General features: G+C 47.7%; 8 protein-coding genes across 10 annotated transcripts; 3 read left to right on the top strand and 5 right to left on the bottom strand.

The window, feature by feature from the left end:
* Positions 1-1,867: 1,867 nt before the first annotated feature.
* Positions 1,868-3,128, bottom strand: LOC9630289 (protein LOW PSII ACCUMULATION 1, chloroplastic). The gene is made up of 4 exons (XM_002989105.2): positions 3,045-3,128; positions 2,818-2,988; positions 2,144-2,761; positions 1,868-2,084 (listed from the first exon to the last, which is right to left on the bottom strand). The coding sequence occupies exons 2-4, from the start codon at positions 2,958-2,960 to the stop codon at positions 1,895-1,897; spliced, it is 951 nt and encodes a 316-aa protein (XP_002989151.2). The 5' UTR covers positions 2,961-2,988; positions 3,045-3,128; the 3' UTR covers positions 1,868-1,894.
* Positions 2,960-6,764, bottom strand: LOC112341925. Its single transcript, XM_024662950.1, has 16 exons — positions 6,696-6,764; positions 6,328-6,638; positions 6,142-6,258; positions 5,927-6,089; positions 5,737-5,868; positions 5,411-5,635; positions 4,944-5,359; positions 4,707-4,893; positions 4,515-4,645; positions 4,411-4,462; positions 4,156-4,350; positions 3,844-4,095; positions 3,654-3,794; positions 3,450-3,596; positions 3,260-3,391; positions 2,960-3,202 (listed from the first exon to the last, which is right to left on the bottom strand). The coding sequence occupies exons 1-16, from the start codon at positions 6,717-6,719 to the stop codon at positions 3,047-3,049; spliced, it is 2,781 nt and encodes a 926-aa protein (XP_024518718.1). The 5' UTR covers positions 6,720-6,764; the 3' UTR covers positions 2,960-3,046.
* A 138-nt stretch (positions 6,765-6,902) lies between these two features.
* On the top strand, positions 6,903-9,172 carry LOC9630288 (T-complex protein 1 subunit epsilon). The gene is made up of 9 exons (XM_024662915.1): positions 6,903-7,143; positions 7,196-7,514; positions 7,577-7,925; positions 7,984-8,116; positions 8,167-8,219; positions 8,269-8,371; positions 8,424-8,590; positions 8,650-8,763; positions 8,822-9,172. The coding sequence occupies exons 1-9, from the start codon at positions 6,945-6,947 to the stop codon at positions 8,993-8,995; spliced, it is 1,611 nt and encodes a 536-aa protein (XP_024518683.1). The 5' UTR covers positions 6,903-6,944; the 3' UTR covers positions 8,996-9,172.
* On the bottom strand, positions 8,878-9,968 carry LOC112341913 (E3 ubiquitin-protein ligase CBLL2-like). The gene is made up of 3 exons (XM_024662917.1): positions 9,624-9,968; positions 9,501-9,559; positions 8,878-9,435 (listed from the first exon to the last, which is right to left on the bottom strand). The coding sequence occupies exons 1-3, from the start codon at positions 9,885-9,887 to the stop codon at positions 9,021-9,023; spliced, it is 738 nt and encodes a 245-aa protein (XP_024518685.1). The 5' UTR covers positions 9,888-9,968; the 3' UTR covers positions 8,878-9,020.
* A 28-nt stretch (positions 9,969-9,996) lies between these two features.
* On the top strand, positions 9,997-12,227 carry LOC9630287 (protein EMSY-LIKE 3). 2 transcript variants are annotated; one of them, XM_024662916.1, is made up of 10 exons: positions 9,997-10,152; positions 10,346-10,536; positions 10,613-10,722; positions 10,783-11,038; positions 11,118-11,273; positions 11,330-11,398; positions 11,455-11,631; positions 11,698-11,760; positions 11,820-11,886; positions 11,956-12,227. In XM_024662916.1, the coding sequence occupies exons 1-10, from the start codon at positions 10,125-10,127 to the stop codon at positions 11,985-11,987; spliced, it is 1,149 nt and encodes a 382-aa protein (XP_024518684.1). In that variant the 5' UTR covers positions 9,997-10,124; the 3' UTR covers positions 11,988-12,227. The 2 variants fall into 2 exon arrangements, with proteins under 2 accessions (XP_024518684.1, XP_002989186.1); XM_002989140.2 differs by having other exon boundaries at positions 10,003-10,152; positions 11,949-12,227.
* Positions 12,228-12,376: 149 nt separating this feature from the next.
* On the top strand, positions 12,377-12,893 carry LOC9630286 (indole-3-acetic acid-amido synthetase GH3.6). Its single transcript, XM_024662933.1, has 2 exons — positions 12,377-12,726; positions 12,788-12,893. Exons 1-2 carry the CDS (start codon positions 12,413-12,415, stop codon positions 12,891-12,893), a joined length of 420 nt encoding a protein of 139 aa, XP_024518701.1. The 5' UTR covers positions 12,377-12,412.
* A 4,964-nt stretch (positions 12,894-17,857) lies between these two features.
* LOC9629831 (chaperone protein dnaJ 6) lies at positions 17,858-18,454 on the bottom strand. Its single transcript, XM_024662953.1, has 4 exons — positions 18,383-18,454; positions 18,260-18,313; positions 18,097-18,206; positions 17,858-18,052 (listed from the first exon to the last, which is right to left on the bottom strand). The coding sequence occupies exons 1-4, from the start codon at positions 18,392-18,394 to the stop codon at positions 17,986-17,988; spliced, it is 243 nt and encodes an 80-aa protein (XP_024518721.1). The 5' UTR covers positions 18,395-18,454; the 3' UTR covers positions 17,858-17,985.
* Positions 18,455-19,473: 1,019 nt separating this feature from the next.
* Positions 19,474-21,085, bottom strand: LOC9629830 (transmembrane protein 41B). Of its 2 annotated transcripts, XR_002990750.1 has the most exons (4): positions 20,438-21,085; positions 20,156-20,376; positions 19,728-20,093; positions 19,474-19,672 (listed from the first exon to the last, which is right to left on the bottom strand). XR_002990750.1 is itself a non-coding variant. In XM_024662962.1 (3 exons), exons 1-3 carry the CDS (start codon positions 20,948-20,950, stop codon positions 19,889-19,891), a joined length of 939 nt encoding a protein of 312 aa, XP_024518730.1. In that variant the 5' UTR covers positions 20,951-21,085; the 3' UTR covers positions 19,474-19,888. The 2 variants fall into 2 exon arrangements, 1 of the variants encoding a protein (XP_024518730.1); XM_024662962.1 differs by having other exon boundaries at positions 19,474-20,093.
* Between the last annotated feature and the right edge of the window lie 1,314 nt (positions 21,086-22,399).

The raw sequence follows: 22,399 nt of genomic DNA, 5'->3' as shown, positions 1-22,399 counted from the left end.
TGTTCTGCATTTAACTACTGGCAAGCAATAAGAACCTTGATCCCGTGCAAAAGAGATACGAGAGCTCCCAATGCGGTCATAGCAGCGTCTTTAGCTCTAAAACAGTGGCTGGTTCAGGGAAGTCAGAACTTGGATGCAAAGGTGTAAGAAACCAGTAGTAAAGACGCTGCACAACATCATTAAGACCAGGACGATTATAGCGTTGAAACACTCGGCAAGAGACCTCCTATTTCGTAAAGCACCTCTTGAGGTGCTATCTGCAATTTACATGCGTCCGTGAGCTACCTGAACAAGCTTTCTCTACCATCTGCGGCTCAGATTATCAGAAGTCCAAACACTTATGAAAACTTACGGCCACTCTGTAGCTAGGGACGCGGAGATATATAATGGCGTTCTCTGTGCGCATGAACTATACCGGGGCTTTATGAGGCTTGACGGTCAGACAATAGCCAGCCTAAAGTTGCTTGGGCTGGTAGGTTAAGGGTGTGAGAGGCGTGAGAAAATATTATGCGTGATTGTGCAGGAAGCCTCATAGGATACCTTGAGAGCTGCGCGACTGCTTCCACTTCAAGACATCAAAGCTATAAATCATCGGCCAGATTCAGTCGAGGAGCTTCTGTGCAATCCCGAATGTGCTGCTGAGTTGCGAGCATTACTCCGAAAGGTGCCAGATCTACAGCGACTCAGTGCCCGCTTACGGGGATTTCCTGAGAGTTCTTTCGCTGAAGTGTTACTACCTCTTGCATTTCAAGTTTCAAATATGTTTTTCTTTTTGCTGACCCTGTTCAACTGAGCTGTAGTTGAAGACATTGTGCTGCTGTTTCGGGATTTCTGCGTGCTTACCATGCCGAAGGCATGTCTTCTACGTTGAGCTTGTTAGCTATTAAAGTCGAAGAGCAGCATTAAATGTCTGCAGAGCATTTCTCTCACGTCGTGTTTGGCCGCAGGACGGGGACGAGGAAACGCAAAGAAAGACTTTGAGCTGGATGATACTCGAGTTTAACAAGCATCAGCGCCACTGGACAGCCATCGTTGATGCATTGAGCACTTTGCCTTGGTAAGCCTCAAACTGGGAGGGAAGTTTACATTGCTCAGAGCAACGTGTGTGGCTACTCTCATGGCACAAGTAAGAAGTTTCCTTACTTTTTTGCTTTACAGCTTCTTTCTTTTCTTTGCACAGCTTGGCTGCTATGTTCCAAGTGAATGGTGCATCCCTCGTCGAAGAGGATGGACCCAGCTTCTGCGCATTCGACCATGAATGTGCCGAATTGGCATAAGTATATCGGTCCTGAATAAAAGAAAGTAATATGTAGCTTACTCTCGCCAGACATGACTCTATCACGAGCTCCAATACGAGTGTATATGGTGGCCATGCAACTAGCAACTCGCTGGTGATCCCATGCGTCTTGAAAGATGAATACAATCAAAAGCGTTAGGACGAGCTTGGCCGGGGAACCTCCACTTTGATGGTTACGCTGTCGCCTACGCGGTGAGTTGAATTCAGCTTTTATCTTCTCGGCTGAGTGAAAGCTTATAAGAGCTTGTTCTTCGCGGCAGGTTTTCCGGCATCTGGTGGAAGCAGTGGGATGCACGCATTACCACCCGCTGACACAGGAATTCTCTACCATGCTCGTTTGAGAGCAGCTCTAGCGACAGGCAACTGGCGTTCTTGTACAAGATGAGAGCCGGCGCCTGCCCTGCGAGATTATTCGTCGACGCTGCGAGAGGTGCTAGCGAGCTCATTGCTCCGCGGCTTCGAGGTGGCAAGCTAAATTGCTGGCTGCGACGGGTTTTCTCCACGGCCATGGACAGCGAGAAGGTTACAAGTCGTTGCTAGGCCTGTGAAGCCGAATGCTTAGTACTACTATGGAAAGAAAAACTTTCTCCAGTAGATTCATACTCTGCCATCCATGCCGTCTAGAGCACCACGCCACATACCACTGACTGGCGGGAGCTGCGCAACGAGAGCACTCCACGGAGGAAATCCCACACCGCTGCCTCTAACTCGTCCGTCCATTCTCAGTGACAAGTAGACTGGTTTGTCCTCTGGAATGTTCGCAATCTTCTTTTGCTCGCTCAACCATCTGGGGACAAAGTACATCATCAACTAAAGGAAAAAAAAAAAAAAAGAATCGAAACTTACTTTGTCCATTCAGAGGTGTAGATTGGAAGCACGATCCATCTCCGAGCTGCCGCTGCTGCCGCTGCTGAATCGTCATCTTTTGCCTGTGACTTTTGGGCCTGGAAGGAAGAACTCTGGGATTCTTCTGTAGACGCTGCCGGTGGTGTTACAAACGGAACCAGCGTCACACCACGTTCTAGCAGCTGCTCCTGGAATGGTAGACTGAGCTCCAGTGCTTGATCAACATGGGACTTCGGGCCGGCAATTATGACGAACCTAGCACTTCCTCTCATTTGTTCCAGCGTCGCGACTCGCTTGTTTCCCAGCTCAACTCTCAGCGAAGCCAGTGATTCCTCCCGGCTCAGCTTGGCGAGTTGCAAGTCTCGAGCCTTGGTGTCGGACCGGTAGAGCAGCGCAAATATCACGATGGCGGTCACGTCTATTCCAAGACCTTCCAGCACTTGACCGAGCGATGCGTTGTTCTCGACTGTTGCATTAGGAGAGTTCGCGAGCGCAGCAATGAGCCGTGGCAAAGCAGTCAGTGCCGCTATGGTTGCACTCGCCATCAGAGCTGGGTATAAGAACAGCCTCAGCGAACGGAATGGAGAAATGACCTCCTCTCTGATCCTTGCTTCTCGACTGGAATTGTTTTCCACGGTGAGTAAACTACAAGCATTTTGGAAGTCGCTGCTTACCTGATGCCTCGCTCGTCCTTGATGCTGCTGCACTGGAAATGTATTTTGCTGCGTCGGCTTAGTGTCTCCTCGCCATATTGCTGCAATTTCCAGCGCCAGCAGCCACAGCTACGGCTGCTAAAAATGTGTGGAGAACGCAACATTTCTCCAGCGATGCGATAAGACGCCGCCCTGGAAACTGCTTTATAAAATCTCAAGTGTGACTCGGCTAAAAACAAATGAAGTACCGCTAAGCAAACCACCTCTCGCAAGTCTGCTGAGTCTTCGTCGCTTGCCACTGCTGGCTGAAGCCAATCTTCATGTCGTACTCGAGCTTCTTGTAGCAATTGTCTTGAATGTTAATAGCCAGCTGTACGTCTTGTGTATCTTGCTGGACTTCCTCAATCTAGTTGACATCACCATTTCGAATCAACTCTAAAAACCACGTTCTCTGGATACATACCTGCGATTGTTTCTGGAGTAGTAGCTTTTCTAGCTCGTTGATCCGTGTATCACGAGCCTCCAAAGTGTCCATGAACGTGGTCTTACTTAATGAAAGCTTCTTTTGGATTTCTTGAAGCTCCAGGTCTCTCCTCTGTGCAGCATAAATAAAATTCGGAAGTTTTATGTTTGATAATAAACCGAGCTCGTACCCGGGAGCTGCCTTCAAGAGCCGCAAATTGGTTCTCACGATCTTCAAGAAGCTTTCTTAACGAAGCAGCAATCTGAAAAGCGCTGCTTAGCTTCTGGTGCGACTCATCAGATGTTCCGTCTAGTTTATCTGCGGTTTCCTTCAAAGCCTGAAATAAATCTATCGGTGAAACTACACGCTTCAACGTGCACATTAAAAAGCCCACCTTTTCGTAGGAATCTACTTGCACAGACTTCTGTGATAGCTCAACTTGAACGTTCCTCAATGCTTGCTCCAAGCTTTGAACATGCAGAGCATGGTACACCTCTCCCGCTACGTCTTCTGAATTTTTCCTTTGCAGATTTTTCTGGGAAAACTATGAACTTCAAGCTTGTCAAAATGATAAAATTCAGTACCTGCAGGACATTGGCATCCTTTTCAAGCTCCAGAATGCGAATTATTTTTTGTTCTAAATCCCCCCTCATCGAGCTTTCTATGATTGCTGCGTCCTCAAGCGCATGTTGAAGGTCGTCTTGTCGTTTACACTTGTCACCAATTCTTGTCATTAGAAAAGCAATCTCCGAAGACATCATGTGCAAGCGATCAATCAAGTGAAGGTTCTCAATGTCCACAGTGGTAGTCCGATGCTTTTGAGCCTCGAACTTCTCCTAAAAAACAAGAGCAATAAGTTCATGAAGCAATCTAAAAAATAAAAAAGAAAAGTGTACCACTGCTTCAAGGAGATCAGTCTGACACTTAAAACTTGCTGTCAATGCATTTCCAAATGTCGAACGCATCCAAGAATGAAAAGCGGCTCGCAGACGAGCACCTTGCCACCAGGAAGCTAAAGAATGCTGCATCTCACTTGCATGCCTCGTCCAAACCATTTCTTCCCACCAGATCAGTAGTATCCTCCTTAGCACCTTAGCACACGATATTTCTTTTCTTTGAGAAAAGAGAGAGATAGAGAACGAGAACGTCACCTTAGACTCAATTCTATGCCGATGTACGATGGCCTTCTTTTGCCTCTTCTTCCTGTCAGCTAAGCAGTCAGCACATCGTTCATGCTGGCCAGTTATCACACAACTTTAAGGATTGAAGTACGTGGTAATCCATCCAAAACCCCATCGCTGTCTTGATCAGAGCATGATTGAATCCCATCGTAGCTTTCGCTTCGGCCTTCAAAAACTCGATATTGTGTTTCCATATCTTCAGCTCCTACGGGTGAAGACAAAGCAGATTAATTTGGTACAAAGATAAGAAACACAGACACACGAACCTGGCGCTTGAGACTCTTTTTGTAGTAATCGTGGGCAATTGAGTTGGACGCAGATATCCGTCTCTTACCTTTGACATATTTATCCCAGCATCTCATGACCAAATCGCACCAGCGACCCCTTCTGAAATTATTTGCTTTGTGATGAAGAAATCTCCGAGCTTGTTTCACCTCTACAATGTGCAGCCACCTGCGAATGCAACAACGTAACTTTAACATAGCAAGTTACCCAGCACTTACTTGTGGAAAACGACTCTTAGGCACCATTGCCTTCTCAAGAAAAGCACCTGTTGCGTCCTCACACGTTTCCTCAATTTATTCAAAACTACACCTTTCCACGCAGCCAGAGCCATCGTCATCGTAAAATCTCGCAGATGCCACAGAGCCTCTTGCAGCCTGTTCTTCTTTGGTCTTGAGTAATCGAGTAGCCACTGCAGCCAGTGATCCCATGCGCGCCTGACAAGACCACCGCGCCAATGCTTAGCTGCAACATCGGCATACTGCCCGCACTGGTTCTGGTACGCGTAAACCAGATTCTTCCAGCCATAAAACGACTTCAGCAGTTCGGACCGTCGGTGTCGACTGACTAGTTTCGCATGCTTCCTTTGTCGAAGTGTCACAAGTCGCCATTCGCTCCAGAAGTCTCGTAGAAAAGCCTGCAATGCCGTACCGTGAGTAGACTTCTAATTGTAAGCAAACTTACTTACCGCGGTCTGACTGGTTTTTGCCATCCGCAATTTTCTTGATCTTCTTGTGGCGACTCGCAATGCTTCAAATCCCTTTCTGCAGCACGGTAGCTTGAACAATCTGTCAGCAGACTTCCTTTCAGACTGTGTGCAGGCTTCCACATAAAGGCCTTTCTTAAGCTTTGCAAAAAACCGCTTCAACATTGCCTTCCTGTATCTTTTCTCAGCTTCTTCATCTCGCTTCTCCTGCAAAAATTCGAAGACGCCGGATTCACGCTTTTAGGATATCATACTTTTCTCGTACCAAAGAAATTTAGTTCGCTTAGTTTAAACTAAGCGGCTCCAACCTCGGCAAGAAGGCTCTGAAGCCTGCTGCTATATTCCTCAATTTTTTTCTTGAGCTCAATTGCGTCAGAAGCGTTTTTCTTGAGAATGTTGCGAAGGCTTTCATTCATTTCTTGCGTTTTTTCCAACTCCATCTGCCAGCCATAAGCATTAGAGGAAACATAAAAAAGAAAAAAAGGAAAGAGAAAAGACCTGGAGAGCTTTTGCTTCAGTATCCGCCTCAGATCGTTCGCTAACATCTGAACTCAACGCAGTCACTTTCTTTTGCAAAGCCATTCGCTCCGTTTCAAACATCTGCAAATAATCTTGCAATGTCTGCTCAAGTTCTTTTTTCTCCCCTTCCAGGACGCTTGCTCTGCAGTAAACACATCAAACATAAAAGCACTGTAGCAACCAGGCAGCCTCACCTCTTGGACAATTTTTTCTGCAACTCGAGGGTCTGCTCCATGTCTTGATGGAGTGTGTTCATCTCACTCGCAGCCCTCTCCAGGTTCTCATGGTTCTGTTTCATGTAAATCTCGAGCCTAGCTTTGCCAAAAGAAAAGCAATCGAAAATGGAAAGGCCGATAGTTTTTCTTCATGCTCGCTCATACCTTTCGGTTAGCTGCTGGTTGAAACTTTGGAGCCTTTGCTCGGCTCCAATGTGTGCTTCCACATCAGCCTGGAGAGCAGCGACTTGGCGACGAAGAGTAGCGGCATCGGAGGCAGGAGGAACCATCAATCCCTCAGCTCTGAGCCGCGGTTTCACGAGTTTGGGCCTCGTCGGCGCCGCGGAGCTGTGATTTGTGCCCCCGACGCTCTCGGTGTCCCCTTGCTTGATCAATGGCGATGACAAGCTAGCTCCTCCGCCTTTGCTCCCGCTATCGACGGTATTATGATCCTCAGCGGACTGAGGAGCTTGCATCTGTCATTGCGCAGCGGCATTCTCATCCATATCGATCCTGAATCGACGAGGCCATACCTTGGATTGCGTCGTGATTCTCATTCCAGCCACAGCGCGATCGATCGTCGTCTCTTGTTTTTCCTTTCGCTCTACCGCATTCTCTTTGAATTTAACCTAACTTAACAGTTCTATACCCCTTGCGGTTCTGTCGCAGTTATGATTTCCCGATCCAACGGTGGGAAGAAGTCCAACGGTGTGGATTTGTCTCCATAGGACTTGCTTTTTAGGGTTCTTGGGTAGGGTTCTTGGCTTTTTGCTTGCGCGGCGATGGCGCTCGCATTCGACGAGTATGGGCGGCCGTTCATCATTCTCCGCGAGCAGGAGCAGAAGACTCGAGCGAAAGGTTTGGAAGCTCAGAAGGCGAATATTATGGCGGCCAAATCCGTCGCTCGCATCCTCCGGACGTCTCTGGGCCCGAAAGGCATGGACAAAATGCTCCAGAGCGGCGATGGCGATGTCACAATCTGTAAGTATACTTCTCTTTGCGGCATTGCATTGTCTGATGGTTTCGTTTCTAGCGAACGATGGCGCTACCATCTTAGAGCAGATGGAAGTGGAGAATCAGATCGGAAAGCTCATGGTGGAGCTCTCCAGGAGCCAGGATTATGAGATTGGCGATGGAACCACTGGTGTGGTAGTCACAGCCGGGGCGCTGCTCGAACAGGCCGAGATCCTTCTTGAACGAGGGATTCATCCTATTCGTGTTGCCGAGGGCTACGAGCAGGCTGCTAGGATTGCTGTGGACCATCTGTCGAAGATCTCTCACAGCTTTGAGTTCAGCTCCACCAACATCCAGCCGCTAGTTCAGACTTGCATGACAACGCTTTCTTCAAAGATGTAAGCTGGTTCTTCTTTTTCTCTAGCATTCCATTCCAACATTTCTATTCTTTTCTTTCTAGTGTCAATCGCTGCAAGGCATTGCTCGCGGAGATTGCCGTCAAAGCTGTTCTCGCGGTTGCAGATCTGGAGAGGAAGGATGTGAACCTGGATCTGATCAAGGTCGAGGGAAAGGTTGGCGGTAAATTGGAGGACACGGAGCTTGTCTACGGCATTGTTGTTGACAAAGACATGAGCCATCCACAAATGCCCAAGAGGATAGAAGATGCGAAGATTGCAATCTTGACGTGTCCCTTCGAGCCGCCGAAGCCAAAGACCAAGCATAAGATCGACATTGATTCCACCGAGAAATTCGAGGCACTTCGAGAAGCCGAGAAGAAGTACTTTGATGAGATGGTGCAGAAGTGCAAGGTATGCGTTTTCGCCTTGCTTTTTCTCTTTTTGTCTCAATTCGGTTCTTTGCCTGTAGGATGTTGGTGCTACGCTTGTTATCTGCCAGTGGGGATTTGACGATGAAGCAAACCATCTGTTGATGCATCGTGGTCTGCCGGCTGTTCGATGGGTCGGAGGTGTTGAACTGGAGCTCATTGCTATTGCCACAGGTGAGCTACATCCTCTCTTCTACTCGTGTTTTCTCATATTATACTTGCAGGTGGCAGGATTGTGCCCAGATTTCAGGAGCTGACGCCCGAGAAGCTTGGACGGGTATGTCGCAGGCACTTCGTTTTCGTATTCTTACTGATAGGCATTTCAGGCTGGGATAGTGCGGGAGAAGTCTTTTGGGACGACAAAAGATAGGATGCTTTACATTGAGCAGTGTGCCAACTCTCGGGCAGTGACAATATTTATTCGGGGAGGTATGTGTTTTCGTACTTGTCGGATCACGAGAATGACGCTGGTTGTTTACAGCTAGCAAGATGATGGTCGAGGAGACAAAACGTAGTATCCATGATGCATTATGCGTTGCGCGGAACCTCATCCGTGATAATTCTATCGTTTACGGAGGAGGGTCTGCCGAGATTGCATGCTCCATCGCGGTGGAAGCTGCTGCAGATCGGATTCCAGGCGTCGAACAGGTAATCTTTTGGCCCTCTGATAAGTTAGAATGAGCTGATTTTCTTTTCCTCTTAAACAGTATGCCGTTCGAGCTTTCGCCGACGCTCTTGATGGAGTTCCCATGGCGCTGGCTGAGAACAGTGGCTTGCAACCAATCGATACATTGACAGCCGTGAAAGCCCAGCAGATCAAGGTAGCTCTTGTTGTTTCGCATTTGAGCTATAGTCAACAAGATTGTTTTTTGTTGACAGGAGAAAAATCCCCACCTCGGAATCGACTGCAACGATGTTAAGACGAACGACATGAAGGAGCAGAACGTTTTCGAGACGTTGATTGGGAAGAAGCAACAGATTCTCCTCGCAACTCAGGTGGTGAAGATGATCCTCAAGATTGATGATGTGATCACGCCGTCGCAGTATAGCTGAGCGGAGAGAAGCCTGGAGCCCGAATCTAACCAAAGCCAGGAGGTTGGTTCCATCTGGCTTGCAACTGGTCGTCTAGTTGAGGATAGGCGGCGTAGAAGTTTTGTCCGTCTTGTTGTATTGTGCTGTAATCTGGGAGGCTGGGAGAATAGCCAAACTTTGGAGCTTTTTGCTTGAGCTGATCCATTTGTTTCTGGTGTTGAGCGTTGCGAAACTGCTGCTGTCGAGATTGTCTCTCGCTAGATTGTGGTTTCTTCTCGTCGGTGATCATCTTTTCTTCGTGCTTCATGTTGGTACCCGGTACTAGATCCTTGTGTTGGTCCTTGACGTGATGCTCGAAAGCCTGTTTTTCCAGGAACGATTTGAGGCACCGAGGGGCACCGCAGATGAAGACGCCATCCAGTGCTTCGATCTTCCTTACTCGTGAAACCTTCTCATCACATCTAGGAAAGCAACAATGAAATTTCTACTTGATCATCGAGAAAGAAAAAATTCTGGAAGAACTTACAAGAAGCAGATGGAATCCTTCCTCGCACACGTTAGGCAGAAAATGTGCTCGCATGGATGCTGTCAAGAACAATATTACAATCGAGAAGGACAAAGAAAGAATTCACTGCTTCTTCGCTCTTACCAGCCGGCCGTAGATCGCGATGGGAAAATTACAACGCGTGCAGATGTGGACCTTATCCCCATTCCTGCGCTGCACTGCGTAGCCAAGGATTTTGATCTCGGCGACGCTGCTGGCAATTCCCGCCCCTCGGGCTTCGGGAAGCTGCTCGCGGGACAAATGCGGCGGCACCATGGATCGCGGTACTGCCACATCCTCCTGCTTACTCCTCTCCTCCTTGCGTTGCGCCGGCGGCGATTCCTGCGCCTTGAGCCTGATCTTCAGCATACTTCCACTCAAGAACCCTAATTCCTCCACAACGGACGGTGGATAGAGCTTGTGCTCGATGGACGGCGGAGATTGAGAAATAGGTGGGCTGAATTATCTTGGCCATAGTGTACGGAACGGCGCGCGATTCGCGAGCGCTATGACGCTCGAAGGGCTTGGAACGGCGATGGCGGCAAGGGCTTAGTTCGAGCTAGCTGGCGAGCGGCGGCCAAGGCGGCAGCTGGGATTTCGAGGGAGATGGAGATGCGGCGCTCCGATAGCAGCGGTAAGTCCTCCTGCCGTTCCGGATTCCCTCAAACCCCTGGCCTGGAGCGTTTGCGTTCGATGCTTGAGCGGTAATGCAGCAGCAGTGGAATGGAATGCGGCTGAATTGCCTGCTTGCAGGGATCGATTGGGAGCCTTTTTTTTTTTTTCTCTCTTTTACTTCCACTTGGAGTCATTTGTTTTTATTTTCCTAGGAACCGATGATGATTTGCCACCATCGCTTGCTGTGCCTAGAGCAAGTAACTCTAGAGCACTGGCTGGAAATGGCAAAGCTGGAGCAGCGAATGGAGGGAAGGGCATCGACCACTTGATACGAACACTAGAACAAGATGCGTACACCGCTGTTCTTCGTGCCTTCGGAGCACAGTCGGAGAACATCAGCTGGGTAAAACAAGAAGAAAAACTAGATTTGGTTATACCTTCGTTGAAAGCGTTGCTCACTCGTGTCAGGCTACTGGCAGGCCAAAGAGCGTCTTATCTCCGACTTGCGGAAGGAACTCAGAGTTACTGACGCGCAACATCGCGACCTTCTTGCTAAAGTGGCTGGTGATGATTCTCTACGTCAGATAAGGTGAAATTTGCGTGTCCTCAAAGTTTGCTCTTGCTCACCTTCGTTTTGGTACACCTCCAGGGATTTGAAGCAGTCTGGAAACGATCAAGCCATGCCCTCGGGCGCTAATGCGACGGCCAGTGCTCCGCAACAGTTACATTCTTCTCAACTTGTCCCGCAATCTCGGAAGAAGCAAAAGACTGGCGCTGTTTCTCATCAGGTAGCGATGCCTCCTGCTCCACCCCCGCCGCAGCCACCTCCTCCGGCGCCAGCTCCAGTTCCTAAATCTATGTCCAAGAAAGGTGGAGCAGCTCCGACAAGAGGCAAGAGCAAAGGGGTTAGCTACTTCAGCTGCCTAGACCACCTTTGATGTTCCTCGGTTTTTAAAACCTTGTCTAATGGTTCCCTTTCTACAGAGCTCGGACAAGATCTCTAGTCAAGGAAGAGGTCCTTCGCAAGGTAAGAAGAGGGATGCGCTAGAGGATCGATGGGTGGGCCAGTTTATAAAAATGCGCTGGCCAGATGATAACAATTTCTACGAGGCCTTCGTCCGAGATTTCCACAAGGAAGATGTACGTTACAGTACCTCGTCAGATATTCAACGCGTTTTTCCTTGTGCTTCTTGCAGGGGACCCATACTTTGGTGTACGATATGGGTACCGAGAAGGAAAGTTCTGAGCGGGTAGACCTCTCCAAGGTAGGCTTCGTTGTACAGACGATTGGACTGATGACCTTCGGGTCTTCCTTCCGTAGATGGCCCCAGAGGATATACAGGCCAATGGCAAACATCAACCCGGAAAGAAAAACTCGTCTGCAGACAAGCATCAGGGATCCAAGAAACGAATAGAGAAGCCCAGTGTGAGCTTCCAGCATAAATCGAAAGGAGAGCGTAAATACAAACTTCCATCCGTAGATTCGTTGATAAAGCAAGTAAGACATGCGTGGTGCATTATACTTTTGATCGGTGAAATCACACAGAAACTCTCCCTTGTCCAGGTTCAAGAGCTGGAACACGACGCCGACCCTGCTAAAATCGAACACGCCAAACGACTAGCGAAAGTAAGTTGCACAGCTGCGATTCGTAGCGTACCAACAAAGATATGAATTCTGTGTTCCAGGAGCACGAGGAGTCATTGCGAAGGGCACTGGAAGAAGTTGGAGAAACTTCGGACGAGGAGAGCGGCGGTAAGTCTTTCAAAGTTTTGTGAGAGACGCTCCCTCGGAGACTCATGACTTTCGTTTGGAAGACGATAGGCAAAGGAACGAGAGCGGCAGGAAGAACATGAGCATGGCCGTCAACAGTGACGACGACAATGACCCCAACGGAGATAACCACAGGGATTGATTCTTGTGAATACGTCACGGTCGGGTTTTAGGAGGCTACGAGGTTTCAGGTTTCTAGTATATTGCTGACTTCAACATTGATTGGCCGAAGTTTACACACGGATCGAAGTGTGCTCCAACTATGACTCTCTCTCTCTCTTTTTTCCTCGGTGAAAACATGCAGGACGACGATTTCAAAGAAAGAGTATTCGGACTTTTTTTTGGTCGTGACTCGTGAATGGCTTCTTTCTCTATAAAAGCCAGCAGTTGGTAAATCTTTGTTCCATCATCGATAGCGCTCTCTTTCTCTATCTCTGCCAAATCTCTCCCAGCCTACCGCATTCCTTGTTCTTTGCTTGCATAGTTTAAAGCGATCTGCTTTCGAGCTATGGATCACTGGTATGACGCTCAGCTCGTCATGAACACCAGAGACTCGGACGATCAAATCCTCGACTTTGTTGGCGACATAACTCGCGACGTTGGCGCTGTGCAAGCCGGCATTCTGGAGCAAATACTCGCAAAGAATGCCAACGTAGAATACTTCAAGCGACACGGCCTGTGTGGAGTCCCAAGCCGCGACGATTTCAAGCGAGCCATGCCGCTCTCGTCCTACACGGACATCGAATCCGACATCACGCGGATGGCCAGCGGCGACGACTCGAGAATTCTCACCGATGCTCCAGTCCGTCAAATGCTGACAAGGTAACGTAACTTGAAAGAAATCTCCCGGCGCCGTGGAAACTTACACAAGTTTAACTTGCAGCTCCGGCACCTCGGGTGGCAAGCAAAAGCTCTTCCCAAAGTCGGAAACTTACGACATCGAGTCCGTGTTGATGAATAGAATCTCTCGCGCCTGCTTGAACAAGTGAGAGTTATATCATTTGTCAAGCTGACAGATTATCTCACTCAAATCGTTGTTTCTCTTTTTCTCCAGACAAATACCGATCCAAGGCAAGAGCCTGCAGTTCATCTACGTGCGAAAACCCGGAGTAACCCCCGGAGGAGTCGTAACTTGCTCGGGTCTCAGCGGATACTTCACCAGCCCCGCGTTTCTCAACCGGAAGATCGATCCGAGCTCGGGCTTCACCAGCCCAGACCAAGTTCTCCTCTGCGTCGACTTCGATCAATCCAGCTACGCGCACCTCCTGTGCGGCCTCGTCCAGTCCACCCAAGTCGCCACACTCGGCGCGCCATTCGCGTCGACTCTGGTCCGGAGTATGAAACGCCTCAGCGATTGCTGGAGAGACTTGTGCCAGGACATCCGATCCGGCAAAGTTAACTCCAACATCATCTCGGACCTCTCGGTAAAGCACGCCGTGAACGCGGTGCTGCGGAAGCCAAATCCAGAGCTGGCCGACGCGATCGAACGCGAGTGCAGCAAGAAGAACTGGCGCGGGATCATCACTCGCCTCTTCCCGAACGCCCGAGTCATCCAGACCATCGTCACCGGATCCATGCAGCAGTATGTCCCGGTCATCGACTTCCTCAGCGGCGAATTGCCCATCGCCTCGCCGCTCTACGCTTCCTCCGAGTGCAGCAGCCTCGGGGTCAACTTGAGTCCTCTCTCCCCTCCATCGCCAATCCTCTACACCATCTTCCCTTCCTTCGCATACTACGAGTTCCTCCCAGTGAACTGTAAGAACAGCTCCAGTGGTGATCTTGTGGAGCTGGCAGACGTGGAGCTCGGGAAGGAGTACGAGCTCGTCATCACGAATCGCGCGGGGCTGTACAGATACAGGGTCGGGGACGTGCTGCGAGTGGTGGATTTCTACAACAGCGCGCCGCAGTTTGCCTTCGTCCGCCGCGCGGGAGTGCTCCTCAGCGTCGACACGGACAAGACTGACGAGCTCGAGCTCCACACCGCGGTCGTCAACGCCTGCTCTTTGCTGCCGCAGGATGTTTTTGTGGTGGACTACACGAGCAGGGTCGATCTCTGCTCGCATCCGGGCCACTACGTGGTCTACTGGGAGCTCTCCTTGCCGGTTTCGGATTCGAGCGTGGAGCTGCTCAAGCTGAAGGAGTGCTGCTCGATGCTCGAGTCGTCCTTGTCTGTGGTTTACCTGAGGAATCGGAGAGAAGGCAGCGTGGGAGCCATGGAGATCAAGCTCCTGCAGAACGGGACCTTCGATCGGATTGTCGACTACGTGGTTTCCAACAGGGAGGGGAGCGTCGCCCAGTTCAAGGTGCCGCGGTGCGCTAGAGATCCTACCATGATCGACATCCTCGAGTCCAACGTTGTCAGGAGCATACAAGCAACACACATTCCCCTTCCCAGGCTCTAAATTCCCTCTTTGGAGTCTTTTTCTAAGCTCGCGGCTTAATGATCACAAAAGTGATCGTGGGCCATGTATATACTTCTTTTGTCAATTCAAATTCAAATCGAATTCAAAGGGTGCACCACCTGAGGAAGCAGTCAAGTTAAAACATGTGCACATTTTAATGGCATCAAGGATAGAAAGGGTTTGGGGTTTATAATGGATCGAGGATGAGGCAGGTGATGGGTCGAGGCATAGAAAGAAAAAGTCTTCAGGAGCAGGGATTGAAAATTGGTGAGCACGCTAAGGATCTAGTGGAGAAAGCTGTAGTTGGTATAAGAGACGGACCTGACTCGTCAGGAAGGGAGCAAGGTGTTACTGTGGAGGAACCAGAAATCTTATCCTGGCTCTATGAGGAAATCAACGATCCGAACGAGTTCTTCCACAAGCTATTGCCACCATCGGCAGCACGGGAAGTTTTGCAAGCATTTAAAGACGTGTCACCTTCTTACTATCTCCACAGGCTGGAAGTTTTTCGATGGCTCTTGCCAGACATGCTTCCAGTCCCCCAAACAGGTACTAAACTGTGTTTAAAAATCTTTAGCCAATCAAACTTTGTTCCTCACTTCGTCACGTTGGCAAACAAGTTTCCCTTGCCTCGAAGGCGTGGCAGCGGCACAAGAAAATCGTGCAGCAATTCAGCAACTTAAACCGAGAGGAGGGCTTGATGCAGCTTTGCAATCTGTCGAGCTTGACTATTCCGTGCTTCTCAGACACATTGTTCTCTCCACCGCTGTCCTTTACTTACGTTGGCCGTCCAAAGCTCCGGTCTCTACTCAAAGAAGTCAAGGTTCAAAGTGATATCCACTTCCAAGGACATCCGGGTAGAGGCAAGTCGTATGTTTTGGCGAAGCAACGAAGCATTGTGGAGGTCGATCTTCGAGTTTCTGGTGAGTACATGGAGAGCGTGCATGACTTGACAACAAGACTGGTCCTCTGCAACCTAGAACTGCCTAAGTCTTATAGCCGTTTTGATCCGGGATATGTCGGGACAGCAACTGCATGCTGTGGCGAAGCAACGAAGAATTGTGGAGAACATGCCCTGGCGAGCTATCTCTACACTTACGAGCGAGAATGCAGTGATCGTTTATATTCTTTTGTCAGAGCTGGTTCAGTCGGCGGCGAAGCTGACGTATGTTTTGGAAGCAATTGGAAATTCTGGAATGTGACACCATGGGAAAGATCGAAGAGTTTTGCAAGACGGAAATGCTCTGGACGTCGATGTCAATCAGTATACAATGAAGAGGATCGTCAAGTTGCGAGAGAATATCTGAGCTGGATTGTCAACAGATGTAGAGCTGTCTGGTGCACGACGTATAAGGGTGAGTTCATAGCAACGGATATTGGTCTTTTTCCTCCATTCAATGAGCCATTTGACAACGAAGAGTTCACTTCCTGGCTTAGCCGGCTATAACTTCAAGGAACTAGACGTCAACGATCTCCTATTTTACACTGGTCTCATACCATGACAACTGGCCAGGTTTGTTGCCAAAGGTACACCTGAGCCAGCACTTTACAGAAGGAGAAGGGACTCGTACATTGCAGACATGAGGTGGGGGTTCAAGGATTTTGTCGAGCGTATGACTATGGAAGAAGCCGACGCTGTAAAGAAAGTTTTGGACTTAGGCTTCGAGCGGGTAACATTGGACTACGTGTCAATTGTTTGTCTGAGAAAGGGAGTGTGCTTCGTCACTGCAACTAGTGTTGACATGGTGATCATCATTATGTCCGCAGACGAGAAATCCCTTGACATCCACCCTGTGCAAATAAGAGTTTTTAATGGTCCCGTCCATCTTATACCACAGTGTTACCAACACTGAAGGAGCCAACCTAGGAAATGAACATGTGACATTGTAGACATTTGTGAACGTTGACAAGTGTTTAGCCTTCATCGAAACACTTGTTGTTCGTGAGTGGAAGCTTTTTGTTTGATGCTATTAAATTGGGATGATATTTTACTCCTGAATTCAGCAATCTGATCCTAAATAAAAGTTCAGTCTATTTCAAACCATCGACCTTAATATCATTGCCAAGCAGTGCTGCACTTTCATTGCTCGATACTTGAGCACGGTTGGAGTTTGCACAAAAGGGGTGTAGGAATCTGGTGTAAAATAGCTGAATTGAAACGTTGAATCAATGATTTGCAAGAATGCCTTACAGAATTCTAATATTGGAAGGTGGCCTAATCCCTATGGAGATTTTAGCTAAGACCCATCAACCCAGCTGGTTGACTTGGATTTCTTAGGTCTTTCGTTTGTTTAGGAGAGAAGACATTATAGCATTCCGTGTTATTTGTCCTTTATTTAGTTTAGGAGAGAAGACATTATAGCATTCCGTGTTATTTGTCCTTTATTTAGTTGACGAGAATATCCATAAAAGATTCTAATATTCTCAGCGCGTGCTTCCATTTTTTCCGGGTTTGAGGAGCTGGCGATGACGTATGGAAGTCCCGAGCTGGACGCCTGCGAAGGTGGACAGGCCGGCGGGGAGGAGCTCCGCAAGCTGGCGGAGAAGAAGCAGCCGTTTTGATCCGGGATATGTCGGGACAGCAGGCGAAGCAACGAAGCATTGTGGAGGTCGATCTTCGAGTTTCTGGTGAGTACATGGAGAGCGTGCATGACTTGACAACAAGACTGGTCCTCTGCAACCTAGAACTGCATAAGTCTTATAGCCGTTTTGATCCGGGATATGTCGGGACAGCAACTGCATGCTGTGGCGAAGCAACGAAGAATTGTGGAGGTCGATCTTCGAGTTTCTGGTGAGTACATGGAGAGCGTGCATGACTTGACAACAAGACTGGTCCTCGTCCACTGGGCCTGAGAATTCTAGAGCATCAACCCAGAACTGCCTAAGTTTTATAGCCGTTTTGATCCAGTCTATAGGCTTTCCATTCCCAGGGGGTTTGCCATTCCCATCCCGCACTGGTGCGACTTCTGAGGGAAATACTGTGTTGCGGCCCGGCTTCTACAACGTGGCTGCCGAGTCCATAGTGAAAAATGTTTTGCAGCAGGCTGTACAGCTTCAAACGTTCTCTACGATTGTTTCGTTCTGGTAAGTTTTTCCCATTCTTTTCTAGCGTCTTTGACTGGTTCCCAGCGTCTTGTTCCTCTGTTCCATGTTTTGACAAGACGAATGTTTGCAGGGATGTGATGCTTCCATCTACTTTGAACCCCAATCCCAACCTCGTGGCTTCGAAGTCATTGACGAGAAGGTTGCCTGTGTGGCAGGAATTAGACTGGATGGAAGTTCGTATTGGTAGGAATTAAACTGGATGGAAGTTCGTATTGGTCGTCGAGACAGCGTGACTGCGACCCCTGGCCAACAGAGACAACCAGATCACAGCATCGACCAGGCTCTCCTTCGCAGCCTCGAGCACACTGCCCTCTCAAAGGCAACGCGCAGAGACAAGACACCGTCAAGTTTGACAATCACTTCGTTGATACAAGGGTGATGTCTTTGAAGTTACGAAAGCTCGTCAACATTGAAAAACTATCACACCTAAAAATGTATTACATCTTTAAACAAATATCGAGGCACTTGCTATAAAGGCTTCAATCTAAGTTTACTGGAATTGATTTGCCCAAGTCCGATATTACTTTGCGCCTAATTTAAACGAAGGAAGTAAGCTTTAGGATTAAATGTATGATTATAGCACTTCCATAAAACGATGAGAATCCTCCCTTGGCTCCGAGCACATGAGGTTAGCAAACACTCTGCATCAAAACATTTGAAGTATGCATGGAAATTGTTCACTTACTTGTCCATATTGCCTCCATGTTTCATATAGAGACCTTTGAGATCTTTAACCTCGGCCTCTGAACCTCTATGGTGCTCACAAAAACTTTCGATGTTGTCGAGAGTAACATGCTATAAAAAAAAATTATTGTAAGAAGTATGATGATTATAAAGCTATCACTTACCTCATTTCTTCTCCTACAACAGTCATACGGTGATGCGCGACAATCTCCTGATTCCTAGGGAAAAAAAAACAAGGATGAATAACCAAAGAGAGAAAAGAAACAAAAGAATAAAAAAGAACTTACAACACAACCCATTCCATCATAGAGTGCTCTCTTCTGAGGATCTCCCAAGATCACAAAAGCGTCATGTAACTTCTTCATGGTGTCCTGCGAGGGAAACAAGAGCTCAGTTTCAAAAAGAAATGCTAGATGAGAATCTAAACCTTGTCTTCCGGATTCTTGTTGGGATGCAGCTCCAGTGTGTGCTTAATGTATGCCTTTCTGATCTCCTTGGTCGATGCTACGTATTCCACTCCGAGGATCTACCCACAAACGATCACAAGCAGTCGCAAGCAGCAATGAATCCCTCAATACCTTGTACAAGCACCTAGTACTTCCATCGGCCTTGCCTCTTCCCTTCTCCATTTTGCGAGGGTTTGCCTGCCTCCTTGTCGATCTTATTCTCCGTCTTATTCTCCCGCCAGTCACAGCACAATATACTCACGAAGAAGAGAAGAGGGCAAGCCTGCAAGACATTCTTTTTAGCTCTGGTTCCTTGCATGGAAATGTACGCAGGCCTTCAAAACGATTTCTTCTCCTGCTCCTGGGGTTGGATGCCCAATCGATAGAGGATGTGGAAGATGCGCTGGGCAAGCTACCGCAGCTCCATCACGGCAGCAGGGTGACATTCATCGGCAACTCCCGAGCATCTGTCGATCGGGAAGATTCGTCCAGAATGTTCTCATCCACAGATGTATGCGACGCCACGTCTTCTCCTGGAACATCAGCTCGACCAGGCACGGGAATTCTTTTCGCGCGATGCCACAGTCGAGCGTCGTTTCTTTGAACATTCTTCTTCGAGCACAAGGCATCTTGTTGAGGCCGTTTGATTCGATGCCCCAGGACAGTCTTGTTCATGGAATACATTCTTGCGGTTTACAGACAGAAATGACCTCCAGAAGCAGCGAAGGAGAGCTTCGACTTGTTCACAGAAACGGATCTTGTTTCCTGGTCTGTGCTCTTGTCAGCATACGCCCGTCAAGTCAAAGGACTTGAGTGAGGCAAGGACGATAATACTGGAACCATCATGCTATAGGAAAGGGGACCTCGTTTCCTGCACTGCTGCCTATGACATTCTAATAGCTCGCGTCACGTACAATGTGACAAGAAAACTATGCGCGCGAAGTTCCGTGGCAACAGACTTTATTTCCTGGGACGGAATGATCACAGCGGATTGCAACTCTGCTCTTCGCTTGTAACCATGGCACGCGATGGCTTCAAATCGCCATGAACACTGAGTTCCACAGGCCTGTCCTGTGGAGCTGCTACTCGTCACAGCATATCGAAAATTTCTGGATGCGAAAGTATAGGATCCTGTATCAAGGTCAAGTCGCGTAAACACGAATCTCTGTCGTAAGATCAAACTTACCAACACAGATTGAACGAGCTGCGTTAGTACGAGAAAAGAGAAAAGGAAAAACGTTACTCGCTTGGGAAGTGTAGTTTAGTGTCTCGCTCATATCCACGTCGCGTTCTTCCTACTAAGAACAGTGCGATCGATAGATGTATAGTGTCAGTGTAGAGAAAGAATTAAGTTGCCTTGGCGGCGTTTCGGAGCTCCCTGCGCTTGAAAACCACGGGGAGGATGACGAGAAAAGCGAGAAAGAAGAGCGCAGCCAGGGTGCGCGAGTCGTAGAGATCGTTGAGGGAATTGAGCTGCGACAAAATTCTGCCCGCCTTGACAGCCACCACGCCCGCCGGGATGACACCGACAAAGGTCCCAAGAAAAAACTCCCTGCCACCACAATGATCATACTATCAGAGAGAGCTCCTCCAAAGTTCTCCAGATCAAATCACCTGAAAGGCACAGCAGCCAGCGGAGACGCGACATTGATGAACCAGTTTGGAAGCAGCGGGGTGATCCGGAGAAAAAGCACGTAATTCAGTAAGTTGTGGCGGTGAGAGTGGACCTCCTTGGCGAGGCGATCGCAACGTTCCGGGAAGTAGTAGTAAACAATGTCCTTGAGAATAAAGCGCGACAGCATGTAGCACAGCGAAGATCCTAGAGTCGCCAAAACCTGGAAACATCTCACTCGTCAAGGTCCAAGAAAAAAAAAACGGTTTTGATCGATCCTTTACCGTGACAAGGAACAGAGCTTCGAAGAAACTATAAAACGATCCAGCGAGAATGTTGAGGAAGATGGAGCCGGGGAGCATGAATGCCTGGAGGAACAAGTAGAGGCAAATGATGCCGAGCTTGATAAGTTGGCGGTGCTGCTGCTGGTAATTCCCCAAGGCCTCCCGGAGCGATCGCAGCTCGTCGATGTTCCTGGGGAATCTGAGATTCAAGAGCTGCTGCTGCTGCTCTCGCGAGATTTCGATGAATTCCCAGCCGCCGCCGCCGCCACGACCAAGGCTGGTGCTGTTGACTCGGGCTAGCGAGAACAAGAGGGCCACCAACATTGACAAGGAGGCGGTGAAAATGAGAGCCAGGAGGAAGATCCGGCGCAACCACAGGAACCTATCGATCTTGACGCTCTTGGACGAATGCTGCTGGTGATGATGGGCCGACTGCTGCTCCAGCGGCGAATTCCTGGCACCTAAACCCTGCTCGACTAGGTCCAGCGCGTCGAGCGCGTCTGGCTGCGGCATTTTGCCCCGATCGGGAAACCCTCAATCTCACAGATCATTCAATTGCGCCAGATCCGGCAGTTGCTACGGCAGGAGCAGCTCCATTCCTTTCACTCTCCATTGGATTGATTCACAAGAACAACTAGGGTGCGCTTTCTTAAGGGTATAAAACGGGTTTTACCTAATTGCTGTGGATGTTCTTCACTAAACACCGCATCTAAGAATATGCTCTATTGGTTGATTAATTATTAATTAATTTGATAAGCTCATTTATGTGGGGTATAGCTTGATCTAAATGTATGTTAATTGTTGGACCCACTAATAAGAAGGTATTTTAAAATGTAATCTGTCAATTGCCAAAAAAATTATAGAAAACAAATTTTATTTAATAAGTTAAAACAAATTTAATGAATTTTTTAAAAACATTAGTTAAATATAATAAATTCAGCAAGAATTTTTTATCAAGTTGAAATGGAAGTAAAAATATTAACAAAGTAATCTAAATAATTGATTTTAGTGATTTCAAGCCACTATAGAATATTAACTTTTCAATATGGTGGCATCAATGCAATAAACTTTAGGATAAAAGAATATTAACATTCCATTTTAAATAAATTTACTTATAATAATTTATTTTACCACTGTTTTACTAGAAAATTATGTCAAAACTAGATTGGTATACAAAACATAAAAAATTTATACTTGATTTCTTTTCCATGCATTACATGGTTATGCAAAATTAAAACTATGAGTGCATGGAATATGGAAATGGAATATAGAAATATACATATCAATTAGCCCAAAAACTATAATTTATATACAAGAGTGAGTGGTCTAGATTGAAACCAATCTAACGGCTATTAAAATCCCACTATGTTAATATTAATATATAACATCATAACTATATATTTAGAGTTCATATCATCCCTTCCTCTCAAAAGGATGGAAAGCACTAAGAGTTTTTTAGTTGATGGGCTGGGATCTAAAGGAATATTAAGAAGAGGCATTGAAGGATTTATAAGTGGTACTAGTGTAAGCTATAAATTTTTCCTTTTCAATTTGTTAACTTACTTTATTTATTCAATCACCACGGCCTTGGCATTAATTAAGTTCTCTCGCCAAAGTTCTATTTTATTGTGCTAGCTTCTACTTGGTTTTATTTGGTTTTAGCAACTCATTGCATAAACAATAGAGCATTAGCTATCTATCCACGGATTTCTAAATTTTCTTCCAATCCTCCTCTCTGGATTATATTGAATTTAAAGTTTGGCTACACTCCCCGTAGGCACAAATAATTAAACACATTAAGCCTCTAAGTTCTTAACATCCCTTGGTACAACAAAACTTGGTCATAAAACCCTTTAAATCCTAAGCTTTAGATGCAACACTTGCTTCGGGACACCAAAGGAAACATTATGGCCTAACGGCCTAGTATGGGTACCCCCCACTTCCATTCGGAAGAGAAGGCCC

The sequence above is a fragment of the Selaginella moellendorffii genome, unplaced genomic scaffold (genome assembly GCF_000143415.4).
Source record: "Selaginella moellendorffii unplaced genomic scaffold, v1.0 SELMOscaffold_94, whole genome shotgun sequence".
In the NCBI taxonomy this organism is placed as follows: Eukaryota; Viridiplantae; Streptophyta; class Lycopodiopsida; order Selaginellales; family Selaginellaceae; genus Selaginella; species Selaginella moellendorffii.
Note: the sequence above shows the minus strand (reverse complement) of the source record. Positions and strands in the feature narration are given on the sequence as shown.

Excerpts from the sequence above, each read along its gene's own strand:
- LOC9630289 (XM_002989105.2), bottom strand. The coding sequence starts at position 2,960 with ATGTTGCGTTCTCCACACATTTTTAGCAGCCGTAGCTGTGGCTGCTGG. Across the intron at positions 2,762-2,817 it reads AAGGACGAGCGAGGCATCAG|TCGAGAAGCAAGGATCAGAG; the intron begins GTAAGCAGCGAC and ends AAACAATTCCAG. Across the intron at positions 2,085-2,143 it reads TACACCTCTGAATGGACAAA|ATGGTTGAGCGAGCAAAAGA; the intron begins GTAAGTTTCGAT and ends CTTTGTCCCCAG.
- LOC112341925 (XM_024662950.1), bottom strand. The coding sequence starts at position 6,719 with ATGAGAATCACGACGCAATCCAAG. Across the intron at positions 6,090-6,141 it reads CAGAAAAAATTGTCCAAGAG|AGCAAGCGTCCTGGAAGGGG; the intron begins GTGAGGCTGCCT and ends TGTTTACTGCAG. Across the intron at positions 3,597-3,653 it reads AAGTAGATTCCTACGAAAAG|GCTTTGAAGGAAACCGCAGA; the intron begins GTGGGCTTTTTA and ends GATTTATTTCAG.
- LOC9630288 (XM_024662915.1), top strand. The coding sequence starts at position 6,945 with ATGGCGCTCGCATTCGACGAGTATGGGCGGCCGTTCATCATTCTCCGC. Across the intron at positions 7,926-7,983 it reads AGATGGTGCAGAAGTGCAAG|GATGTTGGTGCTACGCTTGT; the intron begins GTATGCGTTTTC and ends CTTTGCCTGTAG. Across the intron at positions 8,372-8,423 it reads GACAATATTTATTCGGGGAG|CTAGCAAGATGATGGTCGAG; the intron begins GTATGTGTTTTC and ends GGTTGTTTACAG.
- LOC112341913 (XM_024662917.1), bottom strand. The coding sequence starts at position 9,887 with ATGCTGAAGATCAGGCTCAAGGCGCAGGAATCGCCGCCGGCGCAACGC. Across the intron at positions 9,560-9,623 it reads TCGCGATCTACGGCCGGCTG|CATCCATGCGAGCACATTTT; the intron begins GTAAGAGCGAAG and ends TGTTCTTGACAG. Across the intron at positions 9,436-9,500 it reads AAGGATTCCATCTGCTTCTT|ATGTGATGAGAAGGTTTCAC; the intron begins GTAAGTTCTTCC and ends TTGCTTTCCTAG.
- LOC9630287 (XM_002989140.2), top strand. The coding sequence starts at position 10,125 with ATGGAGATGCGGCGCTCCGATAGCAGCG. Across the intron at positions 10,153-10,345 it reads GCGGCGCTCCGATAGCAGCG|GAACCGATGATGATTTGCCA; the intron begins GTAAGTCCTCCT and ends TTATTTTCCTAG. Across the intron at positions 11,761-11,819 it reads ACGCCAAACGACTAGCGAAA|GAGCACGAGGAGTCATTGCG; the intron begins GTAAGTTGCACA and ends TCTGTGTTCCAG.
- LOC9630286 (XM_024662933.1), top strand. The coding sequence starts at position 12,413 with ATGGATCACTGGTATGACGCTCAGCTCGTCATGAACACCAGAGACTCG. Across the intron at positions 12,727-12,787 it reads GTCCGTCAAATGCTGACAAG|CTCCGGCACCTCGGGTGGCA; the intron begins GTAACGTAACTT and ends TTTAACTTGCAG.
- LOC9629831 (XM_024662953.1), bottom strand. Across the intron at positions 18,207-18,259 it reads GTTGTAGGAGAAGAAATGAG|CATGTTACTCTCGACAACAT; the intron begins GTAAGTGATAGC and ends TTTTTTTTATAG. Across the intron at positions 18,053-18,096 it reads CATGGAGGCAATATGGACAA|AGTGTTTGCTAACCTCATGT; the intron begins GTAAGTGAACAA and ends GTTTTGATGCAG.
- LOC9629830 (XM_024662962.1), bottom strand. The coding sequence starts at position 20,950 with ATGCCGCAGCCAGACGCGCTCGACGCGCTGGACCTAGTCGAGCAGGGT. Across the intron at positions 20,377-20,437 it reads AAGCTCTGTTCCTTGTCACG|GTTTTGGCGACTCTAGGATC; the intron begins GTAAAGGATCGA and ends AGATGTTTCCAG. Across the intron at positions 20,094-20,155 it reads CTGGCTGCTGTGCCTTTCAG|GGAGTTTTTTCTTGGGACCT; the intron begins GTGATTTGATCT and ends TTGTGGTGGCAG.